Here is a 24,749-nt window from a genome sequence, read left to right as displayed (position 1 = left end):
CTCCCTAGCTTCTCTTTTTCTGTGTTTATGCATTGTAGGACAAAAACTATCAGAAGACAACCCATGATAAATGGAGGAATCAACGTAGAAATCGGCAATCCATCCTATAACATGTATGAGGTGGGCCATGACCACAGTGAAGGTGGTCTTTTAGCCTCAGATTTTACTGTAAATGCAGAAAAGGTAATTTTTTATTTTTCTAGTAGCAAAACCACTACTTATTTTGTGTCTTACAAAGGCTTTGACTTTAAATGTAATGAATAGAAGCATAGAACAATGACATTTAGATTTAGTTAATGAATATTGCAAGTTGGATTTCATTAGAGTAAATGTCATGTATATATTAACAGCTGGTTTGTAGTCTGATTCTTGCTGATGATCATTTTTCCTAGTACCTGTATTTTACCAAAATAGTGTTAGAACTGAACTACAAAGTGAGTTTTTTGTCATAGACACATCTGCCTTAAGTTGCCAAACCACAATCTATCTTTTTAGCCTAGTGGCAAATATTGAATGGAAATATATTATTGTACAGCCTGTGTTTGAAGCATCAAAGAGTGCATGCATACATATGAGACTAACTTATTTCACACCTGAAAACTTCCAAAGGCATAAAGAATTGGGATTCCTGGCAGGATAGATAGATTAAATGTTTACACAAAGCTAGTAAGTATTATCATTTCCTTGTATAAGATGCTGTCACTTCTGCAGCACCACTCTGCAGTGATTGAGCTCCCTGAGTGATGTGACATGGGATGAATGGGGTAATGCTGCCATATCTTTCCTAGAGCTCCATAATCAGACATACACCAAAGGGCAGCCATCCCTCTGTGGCATTTCTGACAAAGCAATAACAGGATTACTGGTAGCTCTAGGAATGTCATTGCTGAATCACATAGTCAGGGTGCTGAATACAAGAGGTAAGCTGAAAATGGAGTTACTCACTGGAGGCAGAATGACTGAACCAGTGCTTATTGTGAAGTCTGGCTCTAATCCTTAGTGGAAAATAACTGCAAAATGCTGAATTTTATTTTTCGTACTGAGGGATACGTGCAAGATTTTCTTAAATGTAGATCAGTCTAAAATATTGTCTTTAATTGCTGCACTGTTTACTTAACAGTGTTGATAATTACACATGGAAAATGCTCTGCTAGCACAGAAACTAAAATTTTCTGTTTATACAGGCCAGATACATAGGGGGAGGGCCCACTGCATTCAAGCTTCCCCACACAGCTCCATCAATCTACCTAAACTCTGACTTGAAAGGACCACTATCAACAGGGGTGAGAAATGATGATTCAAATCCATTTCATTCCACATCGGCCCCTTTCTAAAGAAAGTTTGTCTGTCATTTTTGATTAGAGGCATTTTATGTTTGTTTTTAATTTTGGGTTTTTTTTTCTTTTAATGGAAAGAAGAACAACAGTAAATAATACATTTCTCTGTTTGAAATAAAGGGTCCCTCCCTGCATACAAAATTTCACCTGTACCCATCATTGTAACATGATCTAAAACTGCAAGTCTGTCTTTGCAAAGGAATGAAAAACCAGTAAACACTGTGATGCTTTTCCATAACATTATACAAGTTTAGCATGGCATTCACAGCCATGTATCTTGATGTATTTGCAGTTCTTATGTAATTACAGGCATTTATCAAGTTTATCAAACTGAAATATGATCCCAAAGAATGGAAACAAGTGCATTTATTTAAGAGGACTTTGACGCACACCAAAATTAACAATTTCCTTTATTATTTGCAGTGGGTTTTTTGATTGTTCAGTTTTCAATGGATTTGTATCATAAACCAGTTCCTTCTGAAACATCAGATTTTTTACTACATTTTAGCATTATGTTTGCAAACACTGAAATTCAAACTACAAAAGAGACGTCGACATTCATTTTCATGCGCCTCAAAATATATTCATCTTTTGTGCCATTTACGTTCTTGCATGATTGTAATATGTTGTATTTGGTAGCTTAACAATTTTTATAGGGTGTGATTTTTCTGATGGAGCACAGAACCATGGATGATGAAAGCTGGAATATTTGCCCATCTGTAACATTAACTCTTTCTTGTAAATTCTAGTCACTCCAGTTTCTTTCTGTACCTCACTGTACTGCATTATGGTATCAGTAGCCACTCAAAGAGGTATCATGAGGCAGAGATTACTATTATATATAATTTTAATAACTCCATAAGGCACTATATAGATGCCAGATGTCTGTTCTGTTGTGCTTTTCATCCTTAATAATGGTTGTCAATGAGATAAAAAGTCCTGATGATTGAAATAGTACTAAATTTCTGTTCTCCTTAATTTCTGACTGTAATCCTGGGCTCAGAAATAGTGTTGATCAACAGGGAAAAGAAGAACTAAGACTCTAGACATCTTTCATTCCTTGTTTCCCAGGGTGTACTCAGGCTATTTGCAAGTCAAGAAAACCTACCCATTTTTGCTTTGGGTAATTTAAAGTTTAGCCATTTGTTATGTACACCAAACAAATTAATTTCCCTATTTTAGAGCTTGCTGGAGTACGACTGAGTATTTGTGAAAGCACAGCTGTGCTGTCCCACTAGTTATAAGGAAGAGGAAGATTTTGACCACAAGACACCCTTTCCAGTTATTATAGGAAAAAGCTGAACATCGACTTGGATAGCAAAGGTTTTCTAGGGACAATAAAGGCACAAAGTGTGAAGGAAGAAGTAGAGACATGACAGACCTTGGATAATGTTCTCTCCTTAGCATGAGTGACAGGAGAGAAAGTTTTCCTCCATGTTATACATCATTCTGTGCTGTCAGGCTCAGGAGATTTCTCACACACTGAAGTGTTTTGCAGCATTAAAAATGGACTTGTCCTCTACTGAAGTACCATTCATTTCAATAGATGTTTTTCATTACAGTCCAAACTACCAAAATTTTTGAGAAAAGATTTCTCAATCTGTAACTACTATGATATATTAACACTTATGCTGGTTTATTATTAAAGTTTAATTTACATTACGCAAGTATTGAATTTTTTGGTCAAATCATGTTGTGTATTTGGGCCACAGAATTCGAAAACATGGTCAGCTATTGATGGGATGCTGATGTCTTAGAACAGGTAATATATGGAAACTGTTGGCTGCAGTTTTCTACTGTTAAACTTGTCACATGGTCTCACAGTGCACCTTCTCTATAAACTCCTTCATATCTATTCTGAAATCTTCCAGTGTAATAAGGTGGACAAGTCAACCTCAGAGACATTTTTTTTCAAGGTTTTCGTTTAATTTTTGTCATTGTTTTTATGGTTTTAATATCATAATGTGCTGCATGTCACGTCATTTGTTATTTTAATAGCATGTCTCATCATGAATTTAATTTTTAACTAAATAATTAACTCATTATCAGGTTTTCAGATGTCCAGGTATCTATTAAATATGTCCTGTTGTATTTTATGTGTACTTGTTGCTTTAACAAAACCATTTCCATTTCCATAAATGTTAATTTTGGTTTAATCTGGCTGATCTAATGTTTTATTAATTTCTCTGCAGCCAACAAATTACGCCAATCCAGTATATGCAAAGTTATACGTGGATGGACAAAACTGTCGAAACTCCTTAGCAAGTGTTGATGAAAGAAGAGAACTTCTTCCAAAGAAAATAGATATTGGGATAAGGGAGACTGTGGCATAATCTGCTGTTACCTTTTATACTCTGTATAAATGTATAAAATATAAGGATTACTTTTCTATGTACCAACAGTATTATAATTGTTTTGGCATCAGCATTACCTCTGTTTTTTGTTTGGTTGATTGTTTTCTGGGTTTTTCTTTTGCTGATGACTTTTGACTGACCATTTGTAAGGTATTTTTATGAAAAAGAAACTGCACTACGGTACAATTTACAACAATGCTGCTGAAATAACACACCTTTAAATTTGTTAAAATGGCAAACAACGTATTCGTTTGTAGCGTGAAAATGAGCAATCTATTTTCTATGAACTTTTTTGGTTCTACTTAATCAATGAAGATGGTATCTGCACTTTTTCATTATGTAGTCTGGAAGCTGTAGTACAGTGTGTAACTTTGTTTATTTTAAATGGTGAAAGAATGATTGAATGGTCTACTCTCTTCTTTGTGCCCATTAGAATTTCTCTTCAGATCCTGATGAAGCTAGATAACTTTTCACAAACATACATAACTTGCTTTTAAATTAGCTTTAGGTTGCCAAGAAATAAACAAGACTATAGAAATGAGACATCTAATGATCTGCATGAACACAATGATTATGTTTCAGAAATTCAGTGACTGTACATGATATACTAAACATATATACCATGTAAACAAGCTTTGTATTTATTAAAACCTTATAGAACATAGTAAAGATATATCTTGGAAGCTGAAACCTTACTTGCTGTGGGACAAAGCATCTGAACTCCAACAGTCCTGTAGGACAGTAGCCACCCTAGAGCACAAGAGGGCATTGCCTACACATGTGTTATGTTTTTTCACTTAATCACACACATTACTTACGGATTAATAATTCCCCAACACGTACCGAGCAGTAGGGAAAAAACCAAACCCCAAACCTTAAGCACACTCAGATGATCACAGCATTCGGTCTTGACAATCACAAAAAAAAAAAAACCCTCATGCCTGTTTAGAGATATTAAAGAATTCAAAACACAGCAGTTTCTTTAAATTAAGGTAAACTCTGGTATTGCGGAGGTAAAACGAACCAAACTGCATATTAGCGAAACCTTACCAAAGCCCAAGTTTCAGTAGCCTGGGTTAAATGTCAAAATCCAATTATCAAAAGTGAAAAGCATCAGTATCAGTTTCCAGCACTTCTCTGACCTGATCTGCTTTCTGTTGTTGCTAAGAGGCAAAATCTGACTCACCTTTTTTAATTTTGATGGAAATAAAGAATACAATTGCTTTCAGGTTTGAACTGAATCAAAATATTTTATACATAACTTTAAAGGCACAAAAGACGTATTCACACATATACTGTAGAGGATTCTTCCTTCCTCTGCTAGACATGACTGACTTTTAGCTATCATAATATATTAACCTAACAGATTAAATATGTTTGTGGTTGCTCTTTATTCCCTTTGTACAAGCATTACAAAAATAACTGCTGTTTTATAAAAGATTTTTGTTGTACTATTGTGCATGCATACTACCTATTTCTAAACTTTGCCATATTGGGGCCTTTATAAAACTCTTGATTTATGTAATACTAGTGCAATTTTGCTTGAACAATGTTATGCATATCATAAACTTTTTCAGGTTCTTGTTTAAGTACATTTTTTTAAATTGAACAGTATTTTTCATTTTGGTTATAATAGTCATTTTGCCTATGTTTCTACAATGAAGTGTTAAATACTTTATAAAAAAATTGTTGACTGATTTATTTAAATGAAAATCTACATACTTAATTCAGTGTGTTGACTAATTTTTAAATTTAACTTATAAAATGAAAGCTAAAGAAAGAGCAAATTGAAGCAAAAGAACATTACTTTGTACAAATGGCTAAATCCCTTTTCTTAATGACAATTTTTGCTTTTTATACAAATTCTGTTTGAATGTTTTTGCAGCTCTGCACGTGTTGGATAACTTAGGTGTATAGCTGTACATTATGTCAATAGAATTTTAAAACTATTATTTTTTCTATAAAAATACTGTATTAAATAGTTTCATACCACACAGCTATGATTCCACAGGTTCTGCCTTTATTCTGCTGACATCATCAGAGATGGATTAGGCCCTCATTTTTTTCTATAATTAAAGTTGTTATTTGGTGTAAGTAGTTGGACATTTCAGAAACATTATTACTGTTTATTTTCTGGCAGAGAATCTCTTTATCTTCAGTACTCAGGTAGAACTAAATTTTAACTAGTGGGTGTACAAGTAACATGAGGTTGAAATCATGAACTCATACGGGCCTGATGAAATTTACTTTCTGTGATGTCTCATGTTTCCTTTCAGGTGAGACATTTTTATTTACTTTACCCTTGCTTGAGACTAAATTATTTTAAAAAAATTAATTTCCTTAGAAATACACAGTTGGTGTCAGTGGAGCTATTAGATATTAGTTATTAGATCAGAATACAGTTGTAAGTATGTAGCAGAATTTTGATGGAGATATTGAGCTCTACCACTGCCATGCTTGAAGATCTTCACACATCAGTATAATAATACCCAATGGATTTTTTGTTTGTTTGTTGTTTTTTTTTACTTTAACAAGGTTCTCCACGGGAATTATTTCCCCAATCCTTTAACAGTCCCAGAATCCACAGGCTCTGGTGCTGTGCAGAACACACAAGGAGCTGAAGGGTGAAAGACCGAGAACCTGATCAATAACCTACATGTGCATCCTCCTAAATTCAGTAAAATATTTTTGGGCATGAAATTCTATAAAATGTTACAAGTAACAAGAACAATGTTTTTAACTTTCTACATTTCCACAGCCTTCTTGCTATTACTAATGCCACATTATTTGTGTTTTAAATTAACACAAAATTAGAAGGAAAAAAAACTGGCTAAATATGCCTGCGTCACTGATTAAGGCATCCGTCTCTTCAGGGTGTAGTTGCAAGACTTTTCCTGGTTGCTTTTCTGTGAAAGCATTGAGCACTAACAGTCATGTGAAATGCTAGTACTGTTCTATTTCACAGAATTCATCAGGGTAAAATTTGTCTTCCACAGTACTGATGATTTTTCATAGCAGTGTGAAGCAGTTTGTGGGTTCAGGGAAATGAAACTTCTGATAAATCTAACCCTGAAATACACTGTTCATTGACCTTTTACTCTTAGGCTAAACAATAGCCACATTTTCATTGAACAGAAAACAAAAATACATGTAACCTTGAAGGGAGACATGATGTGCTCCGTCACAAACCAGGTTCTAAAGTTCTTTGCTGAATGGAGAATCTCTATGCAAAACCTATAAAAAAACCCCAAAAACTTTTGTGCTAAACTTTTATTAATTACGTCTAATGGATCTTTTTCTTTTCCCACAGAGATTATAATATTTACATACCAGTGCTCTGGAGTCTCTGCCTTGTGATAGGCCTCTTGGTCTATGCAAGTGTTTGCATAAATGCTAAATTATGACAAAGTTCAAAATGACAAATCGAGATGGATGATGCTCTTGGTACTCTGATTATTCATTCTGCACAACTGAGATTACTATCATGAATGCAGTCCTGGGAAGCTGATATGAGAATATTTATTTTGCTGTGCATTTTTTAATTGTTTTTTTTTTTTCATTTCCAAGACAGTCATGGTGTTTGATGTTTGCAGAAGGAAAGCTCTGTAGTGGAATGCCTTTAAAACTTCTACCTAAGTGTACTTTCTAGCAGTTAGATTGTGCAGAAGGTCCTAATATAACAGCAATTATTTTATTTTTATCAACTCTTAGTGACCAGAATCAGTGTAGTCACATGCATTAATGGAATTTTGTGTAAACACATTTCAGAACATTTGTTTCACACGAAAGTGCATAATATATCAGAATAGAACCAAGTATCTTCTCATGCATCCCCCCTTTTTGGAGGATGAAAAGATGATATAGGAAAGCAATGTCGGTGATGATAAAAGGTCCTCAAGGTAGTTGGCCTGAAGAATAAAGACACTTTTCATGTGGAACAAGCAGACCAACAGTGAATCTTGTCTGTCTAGTCCTGGGCATCTCTGCAAAAGTGTTGAGGCATTTGGAATTTTTCAAGTCTTAGATGGGCAGAAGGATGTCTGATGGAGAAAATGATAATTTATCATCCTGGTTCAATAATTTATTGTGCTTACCATCTCCTCATATGAAATACAGATCTCATGAAAGTAATGGTTTCTAATTTAATGCCCATATTGTAAGGTGACAAAAAGGAGGAAAAAAGCATAAAACACCTTTTGGCTTCCCTATGCCAGCTGCACATCATTTAGTACATGTTGTGCCTCTCATGACCTCTGACAGTGGCCTTCAGAGAAGTGCTTGTGTAGAGGTAACTGTCTGCTGGCCTCAAAAGGATGTTAAATGAGTTTTTCCTGGAAAGAAGATGATACTACTATCCTCCCCACCTGCTGCAAAACCTAATAATGATCCATTTTCAGGAAAGAAAAAACCCAAACAAAAAAACCCCCACCAAACAAATGAAACAACCCCCCCTTCCAAAAAAAGTATTTTTTGAAAATATCAAGATATGTACCTATACACAATGTGTATAGTATCAGAACTGATGTGTAAGTAAGTTTTTACTCTAAGTAAAAATTCATTTTCACAGGTGAGTAGAAAAGAAGGTCTGAAACTAACATGGAAACTCAAGGAAAATATTAATTTAGGATTACTCTTAAGCTTTTTTAAAGTGTGTGTTCAACCTGGAGGGGGGAGGGGGAAAGAGTTATGTAAGCTGGTCACTGAATTTTTCTTAAAATATTTCTTAAATAAACAATTTTGAGTGTTACAAGAGCTGGCACCACTAAAGATTTCAGAAAACAAGCTGTGTAGTCCAACAGTTTCTCATCCAACACTTTCTCACTCGTGTTTCATGTTGGTAATGCACAAACAGCAATCTCTTGTCACATAAGTAGGTGTTTGATGATTCATTAGTGATAAACAGATAAGCATGTGTAGATTCACAAAAGCAATAACTGAAGAGATGATATGCTTAACAGATGAGTGTTAGGGCACCTCAATAGCTCAGGAGGTTGGATTGCACTTGAGCCTTTGGGGAGGGGTTTCCATCTCATTGACACACCTGAGTGTGCTGATGTTTAAATCTGGTGACCTGTGTGTGCTGCACAGCGAGCTCTGTAACCAGAGCCTAAATCAGGACAGGAGCCTCAGTGGTCTTGTTCTGTCCAAAGAGCAGCAGACAATGACAACACGCAGTTTTAATTCCATTGATGACTAAGGTTTGGACACCCCCTGCATGGCTAATAAGGTATCCTAGGTGGTGGAGTCCTGGTCTATTAGAAAAGCAGGAATGAAGGTTTTCTTTCATGGGTGCAGGAAGCGTGGCCAGGTGCCCATTCCTCTGACTGGAGGTTAAGGGGTTCACCGTCACCTCAGAGACAGTTTCCCTGGATAATTGGCTGTGTCTGGGCTTGTGTGTCAGACCTGAGCAAACCACATCAGCTCCCATGGGGTGGTTAGAGCAGCTGTTTGGAGCTCCATTCACACCACTAAAAGGTCTTACTCCCACCAGGAGGCTGCTTGTCCCCGTCATTCAGGTGAGCAGCCTGCACCTGCCCCTGAGAAATGGATACAGATTGGATAAACTCCCTGTTTTTCCTCCGGGGTGTGCTGCCTGTATGCAACTCCCAGCCACATCTTTCTGTGTTTCCCTGCCAAGAAATAGGGCATGGAAAACACCGTGACTTCATTTGAGAGCAAAAAAGAAGGTTTACTCCCCTTTTCCTTTCATGAGATCTCAGAAGATACAGTGAAAACTCTGACGTGTCCTTATGGATGCTGTGCCTGCAGTGTTTGCCTGTAGACATGCTTCCAGTGTGAAGGCACAAACAGGCCAAACCTAAAGAGAAGCAGTGCCAGGTAAGTGACCTTTCTTTCCAGAGGGGAATGATGCAATGAGCGTGTCCTGCACTGGGTTTTGCAAGTCTCTAAACTGGTTTTCTGCCTGTGTGTCTGAGGGGACCTTGATAATTTAAGGAAGAGAGTTTTTCCTGAGACACCACAGTGCTCACTGTTGTGCAGTGTCTGACAGCAGCATGCCGAATCTCAGTCTGGGTGTCCTCTGAGGTTGGCAAATGGCATTGAACAGGTTGTAGGTGGCCCTTTTCACTGGGGTTTGTCCTTTTTGGTGAGTCACGTGACTCCCAAATTTCAAGCAGTGCCTCCCAGTGTTGGCGTGTATGAAGCACAGCAAATAGCCCTTTGGAATTATACACTCCTGGATAATGATACAGTGTCACTGTGAGCCTACCAAAAAAAAAACAAAACAAAACACAAACAAACAAAACCCCCAAAAAAAAACCAAAACAAAAAACTCAATCAAACCCCCAAAACAAACAAAAAAATGAAAAACCACCAAAAAATCCAAAAACAAAACAAAAAAAAGGCACTGCGTCTTTTATCTGTTGATTCTAAAGCCCAGATCTAACACCAGCTTTGGTGTTATTTCCACAGCTGACGTCCTTGTCCGGAACTTACTGTCTCATAATTAGCAAACCCTCTCCTGTGGGAGCTGGCTCCCATAGCCTACAGAAATTTGATGCTCTGGAAGCCTTGAAAAAGTTTGGAGGGAGATGCTCAATATCAGTTTGGGAAATGCCCAACAGAAATTCTGCACAGAAACATGATATAAATATTTTATAAATCAGGAACCTCAAACTTACAGAAGTGTCAGTATAGCAGGTAGAGTCATGTTGTTATTTTGAGGTGATAGATATCCATAACCAGTTTTCTTTTTAAATGGAAAAGGAAGCCATGTTCAGTTGATGTTCCCACATACTGGGAGAGGGGTCTGCCACATTTTGTACATCAGAAGAGATGTCCTTCAGGAAGAATAAAACGAGATGTGATGAGTGGTCTGTCTTACGTGTTAGGTTAAGGTTGCCCTTCTCCAGACATGTCTGTAGATCTGAATATGTCTCTTGTATCCCATCCAAAAATAGGATGTGCATATCCTGCAGGTGTGTACGCTCATAAATGCTCAACTTTAAAAGTCTGATCTTATCTGCTGATTTTCATAGTAAGAGGATTGTAGGATCCAGGTAGTTTTAAGGTACCCATTGCATCCTCCAGTGATCAGAGCCCATTTGTTGAACTACTCTAAGCCATGAAATTATGCAATGCTGCACGTCTGTCCTTACTGCAGGAGTCATACTACTCTAATTACAGATCCTTGGTAGTCATTTGAACTTCTTTTAGGCAGTAAGACTCTACCAGGTCTCTTTGTACAAGAGAATCAGTCACTGGGCAGTAAAGGCCGTGCTGCGTGTGAGCTCCCCAAGGCTGATGTGCAGCCCCTGCTTCCCCAGGCTGGAGATCCCACGGACCTTTGGTGCCCTTTCCACTGGCTGTGGTGAGCTAAGGAGGTACAAAAAAAAACCCCATCTACCCTGTAGGGCTTTGTAGTTCAATAGACAGCCTGAAAAGAGAGAGTGACCTTCTTGGGATTTGTCTGCATGTGCGTGATTGGGTTCAGACATTGTTCTGCTCTGATGTGTCTTATCTGACACTTTTCAGAAGATGTTAAGCCTTTGTGAAATATGTGTGATGATTTTCTGCATATATTTAGCTATTTTAATCATCTTGAAATTCCTGAAGTCCAGGTAGTTCATTGCCCTGAACTGTATTTTAAAGTAAATTATTCTACAATTGTAGCTTTAGTTCAGTTTTTTTTAGTTTGTTTCCTACATTGCAGAGTCAGATATATTTTTCTCCTGTTCTTAATGAACGTGAATATAATAAAACATAATGTCTAATTTGAGATTGATATATATATACTACCACAGTTGTGTCTAACAGGATTAAGTTGTCCTTTTTTCTCCTTAAAATTAAAACGTTAATGTAGCTTTCAATGATAGGTGCTAAAACATCTTTATAAATATTTGAAAAGATGCTGTTCAATGAACTGTGCAAGACAGGAGGCTGACCTCACACAGCTAATTAATTACCACAATCAGAGGAACTCCAGACAAAGTATCCTCTCCAGCAATTTGAGAGGTAATTAACATTCATGTCTCGTAAAAGTCACTTGACTTCCAATTATGATTAAATATGCAAGGTCACGGGGACACAGCAAGTGGAAGAGCTGAAAATAATCCCCTAGTACGGTGGTAGCAGCTGGAAAGTACTGTCAGGCACTGAAGGACTTCGAGAAATATGGATTACACGTCGTCGTGTCCCACTGTGCTGGGTGAAGGACTGATGGAGAAAATCTCCACCAATGTTTTGACCCCACTTCTTTTGATTGTCAGAATTCTTTGGATCAGCAAAATTCTTAAGTTGTTGTTTCCAAAATGGAATCACACTGGACAGTTACAGTTGTCCATAGGCCTCAGCAAAATATTGCCTACCCAGTTTAAGAGTATCTGTCAAACTGTGTGACTGCTCTCATGCATTTTACTATTGTCCTGTAAGTCTTACTCTTGTCACTGAAAAGTCCTAATTAGGCACATCTGACTGGACATCAGTGCCCTTCCTTAAGGAATATCAAAATTGAAAGAAACAATATTACATTACTTTTAAGGGACTATGATCAGCAGGGCAACCCCCTTTTATTCATACTAAGTCCATACATCCGTTACCATTTGTGTCTACTGCTATAAATATTTTAAACTGAAAATAACATATTTTAATATTTGAAAATAATAGTATTTTGTTCTCTGATATATTTTAAAAGTAGACCTTAAAATATACTTTTTTTTTGAAAATGAATGTTTTAATGAAGTAATAAAATAATTTAGGTTAAAAAGTACGTTAACTCTAAATGAAAGAGCAAGTCATTTGCCATAATGGCAATGTAATCAAAAAACAGCAATCGTATTGTCTATTTAAATAGCCATATCCCATAACTACGGTTTGACAGCCTAAATTCTGTCACATATTACTAGGTCACATCCTATTTTTGTGGACATCATTATTATCAGAACAATTGTTACAGTCCACCAAAGAGAAAAATGCTGAGGTCAGTCACCTGACGCTCGTTGTCACTCTGGGGTGTTAATTGCTACCATGTCAGCCAGGAACAAGCAATAACCTGTGAACATTGAAACTCCATTTCAATGCTGTCTCAAGTGTGTTTATTTGTACAGCATGATGTAAAATATTAAAGGACATTTCACCCTGAGAGGAGCTTGGTGACTCTCCAAAGGGGAGGAGGTAGGAAATGTTACCCTTCACTGGGACAAGGAGCAGTTAATTAGTCCATGAGGAAAAGAGATGCCTCTCGACCTAATAAAGCAACAGTTGCGTCTCGGAGGAAGTGAAACGAGGAGCTTCTTAATTAAGAAAAACCACCTACACAGTCTTATAACAGCAAGTTTGAGAGAGCAAGATTAAATCTCAGCTGAGCCTTTGGGGAACTCGAAAAATTTGCTTGGCTCCATGAACAAGTGTTATGCACCAAGAAGGGACTGTCTCCAAAGGTGCCATTTCAGAGGTGTGCAGCAAAAGGATGGGGGCTCCAGAAGGTGCATGGAAAACCACGTGCAACTAACCTAAAATTCAAAAAAAAAAGAGGATAAAAAATGACACTTATGATTTGGAGGTTTATTCATTTGCAACTATTTTGAATGTTGATATTATGAAGAAATACTTGTGCTTAGATTTTCCCTTAGCTGGCTGAAGCTTTGAGGGAGGTCAAAGTACAAGATAACAACCAGGCACTTCAGACATGAAGGTGTAGTAAAATTCTAAATCACATGATTAGTACCTCTTAACAGTTTCCTTGGCTTCTCAGAGCATCCTTGAGAGGCTCCACAGGGCATCTGAAAAAACCTCCACTGATGATGCACAAGCCCTGTTGAGGGATTCCACACACACATCAGGACAGGATGAAGTCTTCTCCCCTCTGTTGGAGATCCAGAAAGTTCCACCAGCAGGCTGAATGATACTGGGGACCTCACATGAACCCTAAATATCTCCAGGGACTCTTGTTACAATGATTTTGTGATGTGTCGCTTTCTGTGCATGAGTCAAAATCAGAAATAATGGTGGCATGGTATGCAAGCAGGGCTGAGTCCAGGATTCAGTGTCCCAGATTCTGCTGCTTGCAGATGAAAAATACTTATAGCATTCCAGTGCAAAGTGGAAACACTTATAACCCAGTACTTCCCAATTAATTAACCAATTTTGGCCATCTGGGTATTCTGTTTCAAGCTGCTTGGAGTATTTAAACGTGAAAAGGAGTCTAGCCAGTAAATCACATTATATATGAGATGAGATTCTTTTAATTCCCATTTTCAGCAATTTTTGAGAGTATCTATGAGCATCCAAAGTCTGTAGGACTCAGCTATGGCAGCATCTTATTTATTAAATCATTTTTAACACTTCCTTATTCATATTCCAAATACTCAAATGCATTTCTATTTCTTAAATGTTTTCATAAGGTTTTTTTACTTCCTATTATCTATGAAGCGGTTCCCTGGCACACTGAAAAAAGTCAGGGAAATTAACTGGATTTCCACGGACACAGATATTATGAAATAGAGTTCTTTGTATGAAGCTGTTGGTGTTATTTCTATTTACTGTAATTTTAGAGTTAGAATTACAGTTTAAAATCTTGTGATGTTTTGGAAGACTTGAATGACAGAAAAATGGAGTCACATTCATTACAGATGACAGAAACCCTGTAGACAGCACTGAGGGAGGGAACTATTTAATTAACAATAACAAATACAGAACCACAGGGCTTGACAGTACCTCAGGCAGTCTTATTGCCCTCTCTGTGTTTCCCAAACAGCATCAGCTATATCTCAGCCAGCCTCTATAGGCATTTCTCCAGAATTTTTGAAGAGTGACAGCAATGTCCTTAAACAGCCAATTTCAGCACTTGCTGTCCTTTTTTTTTTTTTTTTTGATCACGCCTATGTCTCAGTTTCCACTGCTGAAGTTTAAAGCTGCTTGTCTTATCCATCATGGACAAACCATACTTCTTTCTATGGCCTTTGAGAAAGTGAAGAGTTAAAACAAAGCAGAGATGACCCCATTGGAGTGTGCACATCTTGGTCCTATTCCAGGTCTCATGAGCACAGAGGAGCCTGCTGGAATGTCATCTCCAACCAGACTGTGGGTTGAAGACCACAGACGTCATGTTGTCCTCTTTCACTGCAGCTCTGGTCTGTGTGTGTTGTCTGTAGATGACACGGGACTCATGGAAGCACTTTCCTTTCTGTCTCCTTCCTACTGCAGTCCAAGGGAGCACAGAGCTCTAAATTGCCACTTCATTGCTCTAATTTGCACTTCATTGCTCGTAAACCTTGCTCTGTAAGTGAAGACATGCATGGATCCCTCACTGATTCTGGGCACAGTCTGTAAGAAACTAACTCTCAAATTAATTGGCACTGCGAGCAGGTATCCTCATATTTCAGCAGAAAAAAACCCTCAAACAAACAAGGCTATATCCATACCTCTGCAAAGCTCTGCACATCAGAGAGTCACCGAGACAAGAATGTATCTAATAAGTTAGACTCTGGTGAGTTACTTCAAACTCAGGATATTCTGTGATTCTATGACAACATAGGCAGTGTATCTAATTTTGTTATATCTATGCCTATAAGGAAAAGACTTGGTCCTACAAAGCCTTCTGAATAATTTCTGCTGGAGAAACCTCTGAGCTTTACCAGGTTAAAGAAGGTCTGTGCTGCCTCCCCTGCCTGCGCTCATTTCGCAGCTGCTGCTGGATCTATTGGAGCATAAGGTCAGTAACACAGATCAGGAGTGCTGATAGCACAACAAATCTCATAAGTATAATCAATTGAAATACTAACTCTATGGAATTTAGGACCATCTTGAACAGGGTTGCTGACAGAAGGCCGTAGCTAATCCGCAGGACTGGAATGGGTCATTGATAAAATGACACCCATTGCTTTGTAAACTTCTTACCACAAAGGACAGCTTAAGGGGTCATTTGATCAGATTCTGCAGAGCCCTCCTCGAGACAGGATAGAGAATAGATCGTTCTGGAATCTACGGGATTATTTAGAACCGGGTGAGTGAAATTTGATGATGTTCAGGATAGAAACGTGGTTTTGTTTAGTTGTGAGGTTTTGTTTTTTATCAGTGAGGATATTTACCCCACAATCAAATTACTGAGGTTTACTATTGCAATCTCCATCACTGGAAATCTTTAAATTAAATGTTTTGGTAAATGTAATTCAGCCAAGATTTAATTCAAGTAGTTCTTATATTATACAACAGGTCAATCCAGAAGTTCACATTGTTCAGGTCAAGGGGACTATGATTCTATTGCAAAAGCAGTTCAGAAGTGGTCAAAAACCTCCTGAGAGGGGCAACATTCACCACAAAACCCACTCACCAAACACCAGTAATGTTCTTTTTCATGTTTTATTTCAGAACAGTGCCATTTCATCTTCTAGGATAAAAATTATGGTGATAAGCTGCAAGTCACTTATTTTACTCACATAACAAGCTTCGCTTAATGGGCACAACTGTATTCTAAATGCAGAGCCACAGGTACGTGTGTGATTAACTTGCCTGATGATACTCACAGCAGCAGCAAGAGAGCATTGATGTGCTCCATTTGTAGTTCCCAAGATGAGTGAGTCCAGTAACAGTTTAGCACTAACAATTGACTGTAAGTACAAGTCCTCTTACTCAGAAGACTGAGGAAGAACAAGCCATGGTATTTACTGAGTAGCTGGTGCTGGAATTCAGGAATTAGTCAAATAATGTTAACCTTCAGAAAGAAAGGCAAGAAAGGGAAAAAAGAAAGAAAGAAAGAAAGAAAAAGAAAGAGGAAAAAAAAGAAAGAAAAGGTTTTCTCTGAGATGATGGTTCAAATAGCTGGTGTCTTGTGTTCTCACATCTTCTAGTGAGGTGGGCTTTTTTGTTGTTTGGGTTTCCCTTCAGCAGTAATGCACCCTTACTACCTGTTAAAAAGAGGATTTCAGAAAACAGAAAAGGCAGCCAAAGAAGTGAGTACAGAGCAAGCCCAGGAAGGCCTTGATCCCACCTTTCTTTCATGAAGAGAAGAAAAATGCTTCTGTGCAAATGCTGTAGCTGCATGAGGCCATTAGGTCTGTTCTGTGTAACTGCAATGGTCACACCCCTTTTCTCTCCAGCTGGTTTCTGCAGCCCTTCACTTTCACTCTTCAAACTTGCCACCACTCTCGCTGTTTCCTGGCCCCCAGGAATTGAAATTGCATCTCTCTTCCCGATGGTTCTTGCATTCACTCTCACCTCCTCTTTGTGCTGACCTCCTCTGGGTATCACTCACTGGCTGGTCTGGTTTGCTTCCCTCAGGGATCATGGAAATCTTACAAAGTAGTAAAGTTCCTGAAAAGTTATATTTATAAAGGATACATAGGGAAATGGACATTTATGATAATAAGGGCATCTTGTAATTCAGTTTTCATTGCTGTCACTGCATAGAAATGGTTTGTTTTCATTGAAAACTCTTCTTGACCTAACATAGAGCAGCCTTACAAAGCAAAGCACTCCATTATCTTACTTTTTTCCCCTGTAATTTCAGTTTTGAAAGCTTTTAAGAATTCTCAGTACCTGTTCTGCTTTCTAAACTGGGTGAAACTTGGCAGAGATGGAACTGCTTTACTCGATAATGCTCGTGGTGCTGCTTAGCTTTGTATTTGAATATCAAAATCACTTTTGTAAGTATTTCTTGCATCAGAAGAGATGTGGTGACACTTGGTTTTAGGAATTTCAGAATATGGGGGATTATCCTGCTACAGAAACAAGTGGATGTCTTCTAAAGTACAGGTACATGGGCAGGAAAATAAAATCTGATTTTCATAGCCTGGTCCCACATAATTAAGTTTCTAGTAGGAAATGGATGTTTACATAACCTGCTCCTTATGAGTGCTCTGAATTCCAAGTTTGCCAGGAACTGAGCATTATTTTGATATAAGTAAAATGTATTCAGTGCCCATTACACAGCTGTTTGTGGGGCTTTCCTTAGACTATGGCAAAGAAAAATGCCACCCATAAGGACTAAACAGCTTTACTCATAAAGCATTGCGAGTGTGGAATTTTAATCTAATCTACTTAACTATATTATCAACATGCCTTAAGATGATTAAATCAGCTTCTTTATGCTCTAGGATTTAAAATCCTGTCTCTGGATGTTTCATGCGTGAGCTTGCAGTTCATCCAGTGTGTGTGGGAATGTACAGCAGAAATTAAAGACTGCTCAAAATTCTGTGTAGCAAACCTGCTTCTCAATGGCAGAAATTTTTTTTAGGTTCACTGTGCAGTCAAGGCACATGAGTTTGGGTTGTTTTTTTTTTCTGAACCAAGTTTACTGCTGAAGGTAGCAATGTAGTTCCCACTAAAGCATAAATCAGCAGGCTGAAACCCTTGTAAGAACACACAGCATTGCTATTGAGAGTACTCAAGTGAAAAATTTGAAAAATTATATATTTTAAAGTGTTTGTAAAACCCTGTTGCCCTTTGGTTTGCTGATACATACAGGCTCCCTGTTTACTTTTATTTTTCAACAACAACAATAATGTCACTGCAATGAATGTTGTTTGGACACTGCTGATGGGCACCTGGATGTGAAATGATAGTCACAGGCCAAAGGTCAAAAAAGAAATTAGGTCTTTACTCTGTCAGAGCAGCATCGTCTTCTCCACAAAGCCTGGAGAAAAACTTGTTTTTCCAGTGTACGACTCCGGACATTCCATGATTGAATTCTCTAAGTAACAGTTTGGCCATTTGCTGATCCCACGAGCTCTTTTGTGCATTACTGGAGCTTTTTCCTGTCCCATATGAAGTATTGCCCAAAGGGAAGAGACTGGAAATACCCTACCCCCGGGAGCAGAGGCTGGTCTTGGTGAGGAGTACTCCTGTAAACACACCAAAATTTCACAGAAAAGAGTTTGAAACTGTTTCACAGGGCCTCTACTTTCCCATCTTCATTCTCAATACTTTTTGCTTCTGAGACTATTTTAAAATTTAAAGTGTATTTGGAATATTTCACTATGAAAACATGCTGATCTAAAGTGAATGCTTAGATTTTAACCAAGACTACAATATATAGAGTATATCTGCTGGAAGAAGGAAAAATCTAGTTCTTGGGAGACAGAGAGAATTTAATTAACTTGAGTTACCTCACTTACTGTTGTATTATGGACCCAATTTCAATTCTCTTTGACATAGCTTTTAAAAAACCCATTGTTGTGAAAACTAAAGTGCAGCTTCACTAAGGAAAGTCATTTTGAGTTGCTGCTTTTCTCTGCCACGTTAAAGTTCAGTACAGTTTGAACAGGGAGCCCTGCTTGGTTCCTGAGCCCAGAGGGCTTGGGTTGAAAGCAGCACAAGGTCATTTAATCTGTGTCCCCTCCTTTGCACCCATCCTGTCCCTTCACTCCTCCTGGCATAACCAGATGGTTTTATCTTCCTTCAGCATTCACGTTCCTATACAAATAATAATGTTTTATATATGTTATCCATTCACGGGGGATCATTAACATTGTCAGTTAGCCCCTGTAGCCAGGGTCTTCTCTTGTGTTTGCTGTCAACCCTCTGACACCTGTACACCAGTATGCACCTTGCATTGCATTGCACTATATTATTATATTATATTAATTATATTATTTACAATTATCAACTGATATTTTTAGTAGAATTCCTATAATTTAATTTCCTACACTGTTTATCGTGTAGATACAGCTGGCAAACATGGTGTTGTCACTTAACAGAGACAGAAATTGCATAACAAATATTTTGCCTCACCACCTTACCTTTTTTCATCTGGGCTGCATATGTCCTATTCATGCAAATATTCTGTAAGCCTGGGACTCTCAATGACTAATACGAACCATGCTCATAAATTCTGGGCTGTGCTGGTTGTGGCACAGCAGAGGATAGAGCAGTGGGAAGGCACAGCTGGTGGCACTCTCACACAGAGGGTTAATTGTACTTAATGAACCAATGAAGTAGAAAGCAAAAATTCACCCACTGCCAGCTTTAGCCTCTCCATGGCCCCGGTAAACTGTTCAGTGAAACTGTTTACTGAGGGATAAAGGCTGCAGGAGGCTGCTGGTAATGGCAGGGCTTTGTGAAACTCGTATAATGCTCCCCTGGCTTTGCTATTGTTCTTTCTTTGTCTACAAAAATAAGTTGGGGTGAGGCACTTTGCTACTGTGTGTGTGTATCCTGGCCGGCTGCTGCTGATGGGGGGTGGCTGAAAGCTCCAAGATATGGAGTGCTTACAAGGTGCTCTAAGAGTGAAAGTCATTTTCAGCTCTTGCACTGTTTTTGTCCGTCTAAAAACCGACAGGGGCATTTCTTGAAAGATAAAGTGTAACAAAACGGGTGCCTGGTTTCAAACATTTTACCCACTTTCGGGGGCTCAGCTCATTTCTGCTCCACACACCGGACTCTTCCCAGCGCTGCTCGTGACCACGGCCACCCTCGCCGAGATGACAATTCATTTGCCTGTGTCCATGCACTCGCTGCTCCTGGGCTGGGGAAGGTAAACTGAACAAAACTTTCTCTTTTTTTGAGTAATAATACCTGTGATTCTGAGGTGTGCTTACAGCAAATATCTCCTGTGCCAGTTTAAAACCCCCAGTCTTCACTGTTTAATCAACTGCAAAAAGCTGTTTATTGCTTTCTATACATGAGTGTCTCAACGATGAGCTTTAATTAACTGCGTCAGCCTTGGCTGTCATTCGACACAGCTTTTATTGGAATAGATGTTAAATCCCATCTTTCATAACTGTGTCTTAAACGCATCTGTACTGAACTCCTTTAAGTAGTAATTAGTTTCCATCAACTGTCTTTTGTTCGTTTCACATTTGCCCATGGGCACCTCAATAAAGTCCAGCACAACTTTCTTACACAGGGACACCTCCCACCTCCTCGGCCAGGGTGGGGAAGCTCTGGCTCAAACTTGTTTGTTCCTCTCCTGGAGAGCACTTTTGGGGCTGATTTGCACTAATCCAACTCTGTTTTGGGGTTGCTGCAGCTCCCTAAAAGTTGCCTCATGCTGGGTGGCCCCTGCAGTGATTCCCGCGGTAGTAACGCCGTGTCAGCCCTGCGTGAGCCCAAGAGGCTGAAAATTGCTCCGTCTGTCTTGGTCTTGCAAAGCCACTTTTTCCTCCTTTCCCTGCCTGGAGGTCCATAGCCATGTCCTTTACTCCTTTCTTTCCTCTGTGCTTGCCCAAGGTATGGATGCATTGCCCAAGCATGCAGGTTGCTGCAGCATCCCAGGCAAGCAGCCTGTCTTCCCTCCCAGCTACTTCAGAGCTCCACACTCCTCTCTCCCACTGGTGTGTCCTCCTGGCTGCACTTCATCACATGGGATGTCATTTTCCTGACTTTCCAGCCTGATTCAACCAACTGCTTACCCACCAGCGCAATATTTAATATTCTTTTTTTATATTCCTCTTTATAAATGTTAGGTTAGAGCTTTCTAATTCTGCTGTTGTGGATCCTTGGAGAGTTTTTGCAAGGGAAAAGGATATATTTCTCTATTGCTTTAACCAGAAGCAGCTGGTGACATATCGGAGCTGCTGGAGGTGACATATCAGAACTGCTCTACTCCACTCCAGCCTTGTCCAGAGGACAGGCAGTGGTTGTTCTCTGAGGAGCCCCCTAAACGTCCCACCCACGGTGAGATCCCTGCAGGGTTCCAGTCCCACCTCCCACACGGAACAAAGCTGCTGATTTATCCACTAACAGAGGTGCTTTTATGCCTCCATTACCTTCTTGTTTTTAATTTTTTTTCCCTACTTGTTGGCATTTTAGACACTCACTGTTGTTTGCCAGCTAACGCTGCCCTGGCTTAAGCAAGGTGGCCAATTTCCTTTTCATGACTCTTTGTTAAATATTTAAGAGCACTTGGTTACCAGCCCAGTACATGCACTAGGTCACTCCCAAATACATGTTCTCTTGTGTAGCACACAGAACCAAACCTCTCCTTTCCTGACTCCTGAGCATCCCACCATACCACTGCCAGCTCTCAGGTAGGAGGGCACCCAGCTAACAGGTTACGAGGAAACCAAAATCAAAAACAACCAAAAAAGTACATTATATTAACCCAAAACTGCTGCAGATTCTGGGCTTTTGTGTTTAGTTGTGAGACTGAGTCAAGGTACGCACCTATGAATGTCCTCCAGGGCTTTTGTCTCAGTGTGAATTCGTGCTTCAAGCTGCCTTGACATTACAGAGCTCTAAATAGAGGATTGGAAATTATTGGAATAAATTTGCCCCCACAGGAGAGACCCAGATGGAAGGCTGTAAGGAAAATATTTAGTGTGTAGAATGCACATTTCTATGCACCCTGATACTATTGCTGTTGTGATTGTGCCTGGAGTTTTCCCATAATTTTTAGTTTCTTTTAGGAGATGCTGTGAGACCCATCTTTCTGCATAATGTTATTTATTGATGATGCTGGCTTGAACTACCATGGAAGGGTCATGCATTTATATTTAACATTTAATTATTGTTATTTTTTCAGGCCTTTGGGGAATGATCTATTTTAATATTCCTATGATGCCTACTGTGAACTTGGTTACTATTGCTTGTAATAGCAAAAACAACAACAACAAAAAATCAGTCTTTCCTTTTTATCTTTGTTATTCTAGAAGTGACCAAACCTACACAGCTGGCAGCTGCTTAGCTCAGGAGCCTTAATACCAAACTGCCCCTAAGAGCTCTCTGAGAAAGATGGTCGAGAATCTGTCAAAATGGCTCATTTAGTGAGGAGACGAACTACTTGTGGGAAAACCTTGCCACTAAATGGTTTCCTGTAAAATCCTAACAGCAGATGTGTGGATGTTTGGCCTTACTCCAAGGGACACACATCCTAAGGTCGAGATCGGGTATATTTTGAGACAACACATTAATGCCAATGGGAGGGCAGGGATGATACATTTTATATCCTTTCTGGAAAAAAAATTCTCTAGCCTAGGTGCAGGCTACTCATCAGAAAGGAGACATTATTTTTCTTCTTCTTTATATTTATGTAGGGAGTCTGTCCTGTGTTCCAGTGAAAGAGGAGCAAAATTTGCAGCTACCAGCTGTAACACCCTCATGGAGGTGCAGCTGGCACTGCTACTGCCACCACACAGTCTGTGCTAGACAGGTGTGTACTGAGGAAAAGAAATAGCTCTGAACGCTGTTCTCTCTCACAGCTAAAATACATTGGGTTTGTGGGCTTGTCCTCCCTTGCCAGCATACATCATGTTTTCTTCCCCCCCGCTTACACTTCACTAATGCTATCAATAATGTCCTCCTTCTTCCATATATTTCTATTTTTCATTTCTTCTGCTTCATTCCTGGTATTTTATCAACACTTGCTCCTTATTCACCTCCCTCTACCTGCAGCTTCCTTCTCCAGCCTAAACACAGTGCAAAAACCCCCCCACCACAAACCTGTATAGCCATACTCCCAAATGCACCTGGGATGTTAGGGGGCTAGGAGGTGTTGTCCTGGAGGGTGGCTCTTCCCTCAGTGCTGTCTTCCTTCACCCTGCTGTCCCCCAGACAGGCACCCTTTCACTTGTACATGCTGCTCTTTATCCAAAAGTAGGGAGCCCTTAAAGGTCGAAGTAGAAATATCTCCATGGAAAAAAGGGCAGAGTTTGGTTGTTACTGGAAGAAGCTCAACTCTTCATTGTTTGGAAAGTGCACAGAGACATAGGGATCCTTGTAGTTAAAAGTGAGGAAAAATCATTCAAGCTTTTCCATCAAATTATACTGGTACTCCAGCTGCATGAGAAGGGGTTTATCACACAAATGTAGCCCAAGCCAAGCCTCATTGCCTGAATTGGGCAAACCAAGCTGTGGAGTGGGTTATTAATTTGGCAAAGCAGGAGCTGGTGAACGGAGCCCAGAGCTCTCAGGAAACCATTTGCTGCTGTCTGGGGTAGAGCTCGTTTCTCCTCCTCCACAAACTGTGCCTGGGCTCATCCCCTTCCTGCTGCTGCTTCACCGCTATTTTGGGGGTGCATGTGGTTATTTATTTGATTCCTTTTTCTGCAGCAGCACAGCTGGAGACATAAGATAATATCCAAAATAATTAAGCCCTGCTCACAACAGAGCTCCTGCTCCAAGACATCGTCAAGGGGAGGTGTGGGAATGGGAGACCAGAGTGTCAGAGAGCTGACAGCTGAGGCGGACACGAGAAGAATTATAGGCATTCAACAAACATTAAAAGGACAATAACACACTGGCTTATGGCTATTTATTTTTTACGAGCGACTTTGGCAGTATTTTGTTTGAAGTTTTGATGGCCATATGTTTTCCAGGGAGGCACAGTGCTTTCCTCTGTTTGTAAACTGGGTTATAATTGAAATTGAATTTTTATGAAATCTATGTGAAATATGATAACACATTAAAACACTCTCCTTCGGAGAGTTTCCTCATTGATTTTTGTTGCATTAAATCTGTTTACACATCAAAGGAAAATATTGCATTCTGTCTGTCTTCATTTCAGTCACACCCTTCCTTTTGTTTCCCAGAGACTACACATGGCAAAGTGAAATCCCCTCTGTTCAGAGCTCTTCCAGCACTCACACTTCTCTTAGTGAAATGATGCTTTACACTATAATTGGCCTTCTTTCTCCCATCTGCTTACCAAACCAGGAACTTTACAATGTCTTTTTCTTCCTTCATCTTTTCAACAATTCAAGTATATTTATACACTGGGACCAATCCTGCCCTACTGAAAATACGTGGGATTTGATGGCTGACTTTGTGTCCATCAGGATCAGTCTGCTATGGACAAAATCTGTAGCTGGTAATGGCTCAGTTCACTTCAGAGAAGCTGTGCAGATTTATCTGAGAATCTGTCCCTGGAAAATATTTTTTTTTGTTATTGCAGAAATAATGTTAAATTTGACCAGTGTGTCTGATCTCAGGCTTTTCAGATATAACTGTAAAGAACTGAGCTTTCTATGATTTTTAAATTTTCTGTGTGAGTGAAAATGCTATTTTGTATATCAGTATGTGTGTGTGTCAGACTATTTTGTATGGTATTGAAAAGTGTATGTGAAGACTAGAAATGGTGTGGGCAAAGGGAAAGCTTATTTTTAGCCTGGTATACTAAGGCAAGAGTGAATCCGTCTTAATGACCAAACTGAAATGGAAAGTATTC

At 39.1% G+C, this 24,749-nt stretch overlaps 1 protein-coding gene across 7 annotated transcripts in view; it reads left to right on the top strand.

The window, feature by feature from the left end:
* Positions 1-5,788, top strand: part of LRP1B (LDL receptor related protein 1B) — a 669,756-nt gene extending 663,968 nt beyond the window's left edge. For 3 of the 7 annotated variants that reach the window (XM_027748979.2, XM_027748987.2, XM_039386366.1), the window contains 3 exons: positions 39-183; positions 1,185-1,283; positions 3,530-5,788. In XM_027748979.2, the coding sequence (XP_027604780.2) occupies positions 39-183; positions 1,185-1,283; positions 3,530-3,670 (385 nt within the window). In that variant the 3' untranslated portion in view covers positions 3,671-5,788. Of the gene's footprint in view, positions 1-38; positions 184-1,184; positions 3,100-3,529 lie in introns of all 7 variants that reach the window. The other 4 variants (XM_039386368.1, XR_005565475.1, XM_039386367.1 and 1 more) reach the window with 4 other exon arrangements.
* Positions 5,789-24,749: the final 18,961 nt, after the last annotated feature.

The sequence above is a fragment of the Pipra filicauda genome, unplaced genomic scaffold (genome assembly GCF_003945595.2).
Source record: "Pipra filicauda isolate LSUMZ 115617 unplaced genomic scaffold, ASM394559v2 scaffold47_size6085603_pilon, whole genome shotgun sequence".
NCBI classification, from domain to species: Eukaryota; Metazoa; Chordata; class Aves; order Passeriformes; family Pipridae; genus Pipra; species Pipra filicauda.
The sequence above is the reverse complement of the archived record's forward strand: the minus strand, read 5'-3'. Positions and strand labels throughout refer to the sequence as shown.